General features: G+C 32.5%; 1 protein-coding gene across 1 annotated transcript; it reads right to left on the bottom strand.

Moving 5' to 3' along the window:
- Positions 1-7,112: 7,112 nt before the first annotated feature.
- LOC139865573 (heat shock factor protein HSF24-like) lies at positions 7,113-10,828 on the bottom strand. The gene is made up of 2 exons (XM_071853645.1): positions 10,393-10,828; positions 7,113-7,908 (listed from the first exon to the last, which is right to left on the bottom strand). The coding sequence occupies exons 1-2, from the start codon at positions 10,594-10,596 to the stop codon at positions 7,261-7,263; spliced, it is 852 nt and encodes a 283-aa protein (XP_071709746.1). The 5' UTR covers positions 10,597-10,828; the 3' UTR covers positions 7,113-7,260.
- Positions 10,829-11,192: the final 364 nt, after the last annotated feature.

Below are 11,192 nucleotides of genomic sequence, written 5' to 3' on the forward strand. Positions count from 1 at the left end.
ATAATGGAACCACCAGCTGCTATGTCGATGTATTTTCGTGTAGTAATATCGCATCCTTGGTAGAATATTTGTACTATTTGATAAGTGTCTAAACCATGTTGAGGACATCCTCTTAACAACTTTCCAAATCTTGTCCACGCCTCATATAGAATTTCATTTGGCTTCTGTGTGAACGTAACTATTTCTCCTTGAAGTCTCACGGCTTTAGATGCTGGAAAGAATTGTTTAAGAAATTTTTCAACTAAGACATCCCATGTATCAATCGCCCCTCCAGGTAACGATTCTAACCAATCTTTGGCTTCCCCCTTTAATGTTCAGGGAAATAACATGAGATATATTTGTTCATCATAAACTTCTCTGATTTTGAATAGAGTACAAATCCTATTAAAGGTACGAAGATGTTCGTTTGGATCTTCTTTCGGCGCACCACTAAATTGTCATTGATTAGTTACCATGTGTAGGATTTGTCCTTTGATTTCATAATCTGGTGCATTAATGTCTGGTTGAGTAATGGAATGACCTTGGCCAGTGCATTTAGCTCTCATTCGGTCTTCCATACTTAGAGGTTCCAGATTTTTCATGATTGAAATTGTTGAATTTGAATCACTAGAGGATTCTGACTTAATGGTTTCTTCCTCGACAATCTCTGGATGAGTGATTTGTGGTTCAGGAGGAATGATTAGTGGTTCAGGATCTCTGAATTGTCCCTGAATATCCTCCGGATTCTCAATTGTGAGGTCGGGTTCAAAAAATGGATTATCGGAAATTTGAATTGGAGTACTTGGTCGACTAGATGACGATTCTAAAGAAAAATAAACGGTGACAATATTGGTTAGATGTCTTGATCGAGTTACAGGTGGTGAACGTATGAAAGGTGGTGAACGTTTTACTCGGTGCATTCACTGAATACCCTATTAGTTATAAAGATAAAAATTATATAAGTTATCAAATTAATAGACTTTTCTGATTTTGCCCACGTTTCGAATAGCCAATAGATGCAGCAGGTAGCCAGGACCCTTTAAATAGGAAGCCCACAACTCGCCACTAACAAATCCAACTATTACTACGAATCAGAAAATTTTGGATGTCTATCAATTTAACCACTTAAAATAATTTTTCATCGAAGTTTTAAAGAAAATAAAGAAAATTCTATGTCCTAAAAACTAGAGCGTCGAGAAATAAGAAAGAAAAAGAATGCGTCGAAAAACGTCGAAAAATAAAAAAGGTCAAAAAATAATAAGAAAGTAGCGCGTCGAAACTTAAAAAGAATTCTAAACGAAAAACGGCAATTACTTAAAAGGTACTAAAATTTATAAACGGCGTCGCATAATTCTAAAGTATCTAAATCTTAATCTAAAGAAAAAGCACTTAAGGAATTTTACGGCAAAGCTTAAAATCTAGAAATAAAAATAACTACGGCAAAAACTATATCTTAAAATTAGTTACGAAAGATAAAAATACAAATTACGAATAAAAAGATACAAAATATAAAAACAAAACTTAAAGTTATAAAAATACAATTTTTATAAAAATATTATTTTTATATTACTTATTTTATAAAAGTATCAATTTTATATTTAATAAAACTAATTAAAACTTAATATTACAAATTAATTAAAAACTAAACTAAATAATAAAATCCTTAACCCTAATTACTTAATTAATAATAATTATATTAAAAACCTAACCCTAATCCGTACCAGTTAAGGTTTCAGATCTGTCAAGTCACCTCATGTGATCGCATGAGGTTAACTTGTTAGTGTCATGCGGTCGCATGGGTTCGGGTTCCAGGCCAGATTGTTTGGGTTGCTACAGTACGGCCCGATTACTTTTAATTATTTTTATTCCTGTTTTTAACTTATATAAAATATCTATATAAAATAAATAAAAACTTATATTTTAAAAACTAAAATAGAAATAGAAATACTTTATAATTTTTATATATTTTAAACAAACTAAAAATATATATATATATATATATATATATATATATATATATATATATATATATATATATATATGTTTTTATATTTTTGTATTTTTAACAAAATATTTTTACAAAATAAGAAATATTATATTTTTACAAAAATATCTTAAAAACTACAATTGTTTATAGCGTTTAGCTTTCGGCGTTGATGAAGTCCCCGGCAGCGGCGCCAAAAATACTTAATTTTATGCGAGGTGTATACGAAATAGTTATATTTTTATTGCGAAATACTATTAATTACGATACAATTTTACACAAGTTATTTATTTATTTATAGAGTGGATATACCTAAACCTTGCTACAACACTATAGGCAGTGTACCTAATCGTAAAGTAGTGTAGTTTTTAGTAAATCCGGTTCGTTCCGCAGGGAGCTAGCCAAGTTTAATGCTATATTTTTAAACTATATTTGTATATATATATATATATATATATATATATATATATATATATATATATATATATATATATATATATATATATATATATATATATAAGTAGTATTATTATTATTATAAAAAGGGGTTTTTACCGTTTAGTGACCGGTTTGTCGATTTTATGTCTTAAGTCACAATTGAAACCTAATGTAAAATATTAAATATAAAAATGACTTAATTTAAGGCGTAAAGTAAATGACGATAAATAAAAATGCGATAATTGAAAGTACGCTAATTAAAAGTGCAATAAATAAAATGACAGTAAATAAAAGTGTGATGAGATATAAAATAAAGGAATTATGCTTATTTGAACTTCCGTAATCATGATGTTTGACGTGTTGATTTTAGTTTATTGCCATGGGTTAATTGTCCTTTGTCCTGGATTATTCGATATGTCCATCTGGTTTTTGTCCATAACAGTCCATCAGTCATAAATATAAAGTGCGAGTGTCCTCGTCAAATTATCCTTATACCCGAAGTCAAATATTTCAACTAATTGGGGACTTAAACTGTAATAAGGTTTTAATACTTTATTAACAATTACACCAAGTGTCCTTGTATGTAATCTACCCCTGTTTTAATGAGTCCATTGACTATTAATCCATTCATGTGTCCGATTAAATGAACGATTATTAGTACTTATAAATATCCCGCCCATCGTGTCCGATCGAGTGTATGTGGTTATTTATAAGTACGTCCAATTGTAAATCTTTATATTAACTTAATGAACTATCATTCAGTTAAACAAATATAAAGCCCATTAATAGCCCATAGTCTAATTTTCACAAGTGTCGGTCTTTTGTCCAAACCCCAATTATGGTACAAAGCCCAATTACCCCGTCTTAATATTTAGTCCAACATCACGATTACTTCGGCTTAAATAAACATAATAATAACTTAGCTACGAGACATTAATTTAAAAAGGTTGAACATAACTTACAATGAATATTAATCGCGTAGTGTTACACGGGCAGAATTTCGATTTACAAACTTAAAACATTCGCCACTATAACCTTATTATTATTAACTTAAAATTAAAATTAAAATTAAAATATAAATATATATTGAGAGTATGATAATAGATGGATATATATTGTGTACATAATTCGGCCGAAAACATTGCAATTTATAGGACTTGACCAGCTACAGCCCCTCATGCGATCGCATGACTTTAACACTACCTGGCCATACGATCGCATGGCCAGCTGTACCAGCTCACATTGTCAACTAAAACGTGGGCTGCTGAGTTTATTTAATATATAATATATATAATTTTATATAATTATATATATATTATATTATATTCTTGTGCCTAGTTGACTCGTAATTTTAGGTCCATTGCGTCGCGCGTTGATAGTTGGTTCATGTCTCGGTTCCGGATTTTCGAACGTCCTTGCGCACTATTTAATATCTTGTACTTTGCGTTTCGCGGCTCGTACTCTTGTAATTTCTAGACGTTTCTCATCAATACCTCTTGGATTGTACTTTGTACTTTTTAGCGTTTTGGTCATTTGCGTCTTCAATTCGTCGAATCTGTCTTTTGTCTTCACCTTTTAATATTTAAACGAATATCACTTGTAAATAGAACAATTACACTAAAAGCTTGTCTTTCTTGAAGGATAATGCTATGAAATATATGTTCGTTTTTAGCATTATCAATCCACCACATTCCAAACAACACCAGTGGATGAGTTACAAGGGGATCGCCCGAAAAATGATTTCCGTGTAACATCCCGCATTTTTTCGTTAATTCATTTTAACGCCGTCTTTTTGTTTTATAGATAATATCTTTCATTATCAAAATTTGTATCATCCGTTAATTAGCGTTTTCAATATTTTCATTGTTCGATTATAACATCTCTCGTTAATTTGCATTTTTGAAATAATTCGTTTGGTTAATTCACGCACTCGCTTTAAACTCGAGGGACCAAAGTTGTCTAGTGGGCAAACTAGTTGACTAGGTCAACTTGTCAACCCACCATCTCCACCATTCATTATCCACCTTTTTCTTTTTCTTTTTTCTTAATACTTCCACCATTTCTCTCAAACTCATCATACAAAGAATCATCATCTAAATCATTTCAAGGAAGCAAACATCAAAATAAATCGTACTTTTGGAATCCTCTCTTCATCCTCTACAACTTGATACCAATTTCATCTCATTTGGGTAACTTTCTAAAAACTTTAGATTTCATATTCTAAGTGTTTTTGACTTGAAATGGTGTTAATTAGTGTCTATGGCTCATTGTGATGTCATATATGTAATTTGTATGCTCGATCTTGTTATTTGGTGTAACTAGCATGAACACTTGAAATGGGTTAGTTTAATCCTTGATTTTGGTTGATTAAATGTTGTTAGAGGATAAACCTTATGTGTTAAAAGTGTTACTAGCATCATTAGTTTCGTTTTGGTATGTTGGATGACATGAAAACCTTACATTAACATGATTATTGATTTTGTGATTTTTGGTTAGGGTTTGATAGATCTTAAAACGAACATTCGATGCATTAAATGCTTTGCAATGTTATTTGTAAGTGTTTAGTTGTATTTTATGCGTAATTACCTACGAAACGGCATATTATATGTGTGTAGTAAGTTCCCGAATCATGAAATGCGTTTTACGAACTTGAAACTTAAATGATGAACTTTTAACGATCATTCGACGAGGTTTTTGTTGTTGTAAATGATTAAATTGATTGAAGATATGTGTTTAGTTGTATTCCTTGTCAAAATACCTTTCCAACGATATAAGATACGTGTTTTGAGTGTTTGCGGTTCGTTATTTGTGAGTTGGTGATTTTTGGTTCGAGACTTAACAAATTCAGCAAACAGCATCTTTTATGTAGTAAAGCGCGCCGCACAACCTTGAGCGCGCCGCACATATGTAAAGGTGCAGATGCTTAACCCCTGGAATGGTACCTGACCTGGTTCCACGCTATAATGCGCGCCGCGCATACCTGCGCGCACCGCGCACTTCCCAGGCCAAAGTTACTTTGTGTTTTGTTTTCACAAATTCCTTTCCGCTCACTCGCAACTCCGACTAACATGAAACTTGGCCAACATGCTCACATATGATTATATAACTTAGAAAAATTGTCGGATACCCGATCCGACCCCGTTGACATGACTTTGACCAAGTTTGACTTTTAGTCAAACTTAACCAAAAACTTATGCAATCATTCTAATCCTCTTTTATACTTGATTCTTGCATGAAACTTGACAACTTGATTCACATGCTAAATAATCGAGTTGTAACGAGCCATAGGACTAATTGAACACATTTCGACCGACCTTGTGTCGTGACCGGTAATTGATACGACTTATTTGTTTAGGTCAAGGCTAATCAACATTCATTGCACAACGTTTAAATTACAAGTACTTTGGCATGCAACTACGGTGAGATCATAGTCCCACCTTTTCAACAACTTTTACTCTTTAAATTATGGGATGAGAAACATATACGTATCATTTTTTTATGCTTTGAACACAAGTACGAAAACAAACATTCCACAGCGAGTTAGAGCAAAAATCCTCAATTCGATTATCATTAGTTACACTTGCCGGGTGTAAGCGAGAACTTATGTTGCGTGGCCATACGGGTTTGACAAACCCTCATTCGGACGGTTCGCTACCGTTATGCGGATGAAATATATTTTTGAGAAACAGTGTAGGTTCTAACACTATGTGTATGGGGTTCGTGAAACGTTAAGCCTTGATAATTGGATGCTCGCGAATAACAACTTTTGGAATGCAAACGATTTGGATAATCAACTTTATGAAAATACTAAACCTTGTGGTTCAAACTATAACGTTTACAAATACACCTATGATTTCACCATCGTTTTTCGTTGACAGTTTTCTATATGTTTATCAGGTTCATACTTGGCTATTTGATACATGCTTTCGCGTACAATCATACTTGCTTGGGGTCAAGCATACGTGCATACACTCTGATTACTTGCTTGGAGATACATACATACTCACGCTATTTATAGCAACCGTGATTTTAAACTAATTATGTCGCAAGTTATTTCATTTATACTTTATAACTTTTGTAAACTTAAACTTGTCGTCGAACCGTTTGGTAAACCAAACTTTGCAAGTCTTGTACGTTTCAAATGAATGCGACATAATTTCGGTCAAACGCGTCTCATATAGGGACTATGAGCACGCAACGGGACATAAGTTAACAGCGCCGTCAATGACGATTTTGTCGGGTCGTTACATGCCGCCACCCAAAAACACACAAGCTAAATGGATGTTAAATAATCCGTGACCCACTTTTTGTTGCAAAAAGAAAAGGAGTACCATAATCTGGATGAACAAAGTCTCACATCTAGTTGTAGATACAAGAACCGGTCGATTACCACAACCACCACAAAGCCGAAAAATAATGATGACACTCAAACATCAATATAATAAAACAAAACGCCTGATCTATTATTTTAGGGGCTTGTTTTGTAACTATGGTGTCTCGAAATATCTAAATTTTGTGAATTCATGAAAATGAACATGTTTTATGACTTTATAAAAACGTTGAATTGGAACTTTAAATTGATATTAAACACAAATACTACATATAAAATTTAGGCAAATGATGTGGATAAGTTTGTAAGCAGCCAGATGAGAGTTTTCTCGTATTAAGAAAATACTTATAATTAACTAATTTCCATGTCCACAAATTAATAAAAATCCAACCTAACATTTTATTTTAGCGTTATATGTCATAGCTTACAAAAAAATATAGAAAAGTGTCTGATACAAGTAATAAAATTAACATTTTTGAAGAGATCAACTCAAGAGTCATACCAATCTCGTCATTTGATTTGAAAGCTTCTAGTTGCATACTTTGGTTGAAAAATATGGATTCATCCCTGGGTCCGTGTTGTGATATTCATTCATTTTCGTTTCTTTATTTTGGCCCCCCTCAATATTATTAATTTCATCTCGGACCCTCTTTTTCTTTTCATCTTTCAACATCACCCCAAACAACTTAATACATTCTACTTTTTCATCATCATCATTCGAGTCATCACTTGCCATCACTGTCTCACTAACTACATCATCTTTTTTCATAATATGATTGATCTGATCAGGCGCTACCTTCACATTTTGTGTCAGGAATGCCACTAAATCATCACATTGTTTCTTCATGTGTGCAAGTTCTAACGTTAATATCAATTTTTCCTTTTTTAATTTCTCATTTTCATCTGACAAGTTCTCTAATTTCTCCACGGTTGATGTGTCCACTGAGCCGGGATTCTTTGAATCTGGCGAGGAAGTTGAGCTTGATTTAACATCATTGCTACTTGAACTAGTTGGTGACGAGGTGAGACAACCATCGCCACCTGGCTTTCCAATAGCACCAGCTTTGGTTAATGGCACATTTTTTCGGCGACTTATTTCAATGAGAAGTTCTCTATGCCCACGTTTAAAGTTGTCATTTGCAAACTCCCATTTGTCTGGGACAATTTTTCGAAATCCCTACAAATAGAAAATAGTGCCAAAACAATTCGTTAGATTGAAACAACCTTATACTTACTACTACGTACTTTTTTAACAACAAACACACACACACACACACACTTTTTGTCTACGACGAGATTCGAACTCAGAACTTCAAGATGGTTGAGTTCCCTTAACATCATTAGACCATAACCCTCTGATTCTTACTACTACGTACTATTTGATAATCATCAAATTATCGCTAAACTTTGTAATTATTCATTTTTGTCTTATAAGACAAAAGTGTACACCTACATATCATTGTACATTTAGGAATCAAGCTTTTAAGTCATGAGAGTCGGACTTTGAATAATAATAATAAATTACAAGTATGATTTTTTATTTTTTCTTTAACTTTAATTTTAGTGGTACTACCCAAGAAAAAACTGAATAAAACAACCCACAACACATGCGTTGGGCCCATCGACCCGAGAAAGAAAAATGCTCTTTGAAACCATCTTTAATAATAATGATAGTGTGTTGGCGTGTTGCTGAGTAGAGGTGGAGTGCTTGATGAGCGTGTGGGTAAGCTGGTAAATAATGGAGTGGTGTGTTGAGTGACATGTTGAGTGATGTGTTAAAATCTGATTAGAAGTAGGGTGAAAAAGATGATAAAAATTAACTAAAAAGGAAAAATAAACCAATCCAAAAAAAGTAACAATGGCTGCACGCCTTGCATCTTCTTGGTGCTCCAAGCACGTACGCCTACATAAAAGAGCTCCAACACGCCTTGTTAGTTGGGTGTGTGTTGGTGGCACACAAGGCTCAACACGCATTGTTAAAGAAGGTCTGCGAGAATAGAGGATGCACATTCATTCATATAAATTTTGCACAGAAACTTTTATAAAACAAGATGAGAAATGAGATGCACATTCATTCATATAAATTTTGCATAGAAACTTTTATAAAACAAGATGATAAATGAATTATGCCAATTAGATTATTCTATTCTCTCTATGAAACTTACCTCTACAAGCCCATTATGTGAACATCATTTTGTAATTTTTAGTGAGTTTGCCTCTTCGTTTCATTAGCAGAACAACATTAAATTTCACGTACTACATAGAATAAGATTTAAAGTTCTAAAATATATTCTACGATAGTCTATGGGCTATGGCTCTATGCTTTTGGAAAAGCATAACATGTGTATGGGTTTGCCATAAAAGTCAAGAAAACTTATGTGTGAAAATAATGTGAAATGTGTAAAAATATCGTATTGGTATTTGATTTGGTCAGTTGATTGGCCCCGCTCGTCTTTATAGCGTGTTTCACAATTTGTTTTTAGTTGGTATCGAGTACACATCCTAGTCGACACTAGCTACCCTGTTTTTACTAACAAACAATCAAACCTTTGATATCTATTGAGATTTTATTATTATTAATAATATATATAATTAGAACCCCATCTTTTACTAACGCCTGAGTATCCCCACCCCCCCTCCTCCTTATTATTATTATTTATTTATTTATTTTGAAAGGCAAGCATTAAACAATTAGTTTAACAATTCCATCGTTTATATTGATTTACCAACAAACATTAAGGTCAAGTTTAATAACCAAATGATGATATAATCCAACGACCGGTTCCTAAAATTATGAAGACACCTATTCATACGTTATTCAAATATATCATCATATTTTATAGGTTAGAATTCATTGGAAAACATAAAGATTAAAGAACATAAATAAAGAACATAAATATTCATGTTAACATTGAGTTGTAGCTCAACTGGTAGTGGTCTACGAGAGGTTAGCAGTTCGACTCCGCTGACTACAACATTGCATTCAATGTTATCCCTGACCTAAAGTATATGGTTTAGTCTGTTGGGTGATTCCAAACTGAGTTAAAAAAAAAAAAAAACCCCATAAATATTCATGTTTTTGTTATTGAGATTTTATGATGTTATATTTACTTTTTATTTTGATAAATTCACTTACTTTTATACATAAGATACTTCTATTGTACATATACAACATGCTAAAACTGGTTTTTTAAAATAATAAGTTTGAAAATATCAACACAAGTTGTTGAGCAATATTATTTCATGAATACGTGTATCGTTTTACAATATCTTTGATGACTTTTTAGCCAGGAATGGTAAATAACTAAATGTGAAATAACGTTAGAATTTAATCTACAAAATATTTTTTAAATGAGAGGTGATGCATAACCGTTTTTTTTTATACCCCACCAAAATATTTTTTTGAATTATTTTACACTTTCTCTAATAAACTAAGCTACTTCTACCATGTCAAAACTAAAATATAGTCTAAAAAGATATTTTAATGATGTATGACCAAATAAAATTGTAGTAATATACAAATCAGCTCACTTTCTAAAATACGATGACATTTTTTACTAGCATATTGATAAATAAATAAATGTATCACACCAAACTATTTATTTATATAATTTAACTACAAATATATACATAAAAATCAAGAGAAAAGATTAAAACTTACATAAGTATTAAGCTGGCGAACAAAGCTTGAGAAATTGTTATGTTTGAACGAATTCGGCAACAAATCCTTCGCGAACTCAGCCGTCTTCCATACCACAAAAGCTGTTCCGTTTTCGTTCCACGATATGACGTCATCAGTCCCCGGATCATCCACCAACAAATACGTCTTACTCAGAAAAGGTGCTGGAACTGACCTATGTGTCATGTTAATTGATCAACTATATATTTGTTACCCTAAGACTTTGTCTAAACTGTAAATATATTGTACGTGTAAACGAATAAGGTTTTTTCTGTTCAGATATGACAACTAAACAACAAAAGAGCGGTAAGAAACTCCCAACCCCAACAATAAAATCCAGAAAGAAATAAACGAGATCGAGCCAGATCGTAATTCGAAGAGGAAGAAGTAAATAATGATGAGATTTTAGTATGTGACATGAGTACCATGTTGATGTAGTTCTTGAAGTTGAATACTAGGAATAAATGACACGAACATAACTTCCTACACAAGTCAATTTAGAACAATGAAGGAGAACAAGAACATGAAGAGATGACTAATATGGTGAGTTTAGTAGTGTTTGTATTTTTAAGTGCACGGATACAAATGAAGTATGACTTATATAAATGATAAATGAAGAAGTTGAGGAAATATGGAAAAGGGTTGTTCTAGAAAACGTTATTAAAAAATTTAAAATTATATGATACGAGTATTTGTTGTAATACGACGAGTATTTCTAGTAAGTGGGTGGGTGGGTGGGACCACATGTGGGGTTGTTTTTCTTCTGTTCCACCAAAATTCTA

This window comes from Rutidosis leptorrhynchoides, chromosome 9 (assembly GCF_046630445.1).
Source record: "Rutidosis leptorrhynchoides isolate AG116_Rl617_1_P2 chromosome 9, CSIRO_AGI_Rlap_v1, whole genome shotgun sequence".
NCBI classification, from domain to species: domain Eukaryota; kingdom Viridiplantae; phylum Streptophyta; class Magnoliopsida; order Asterales; family Asteraceae; genus Rutidosis; species Rutidosis leptorrhynchoides.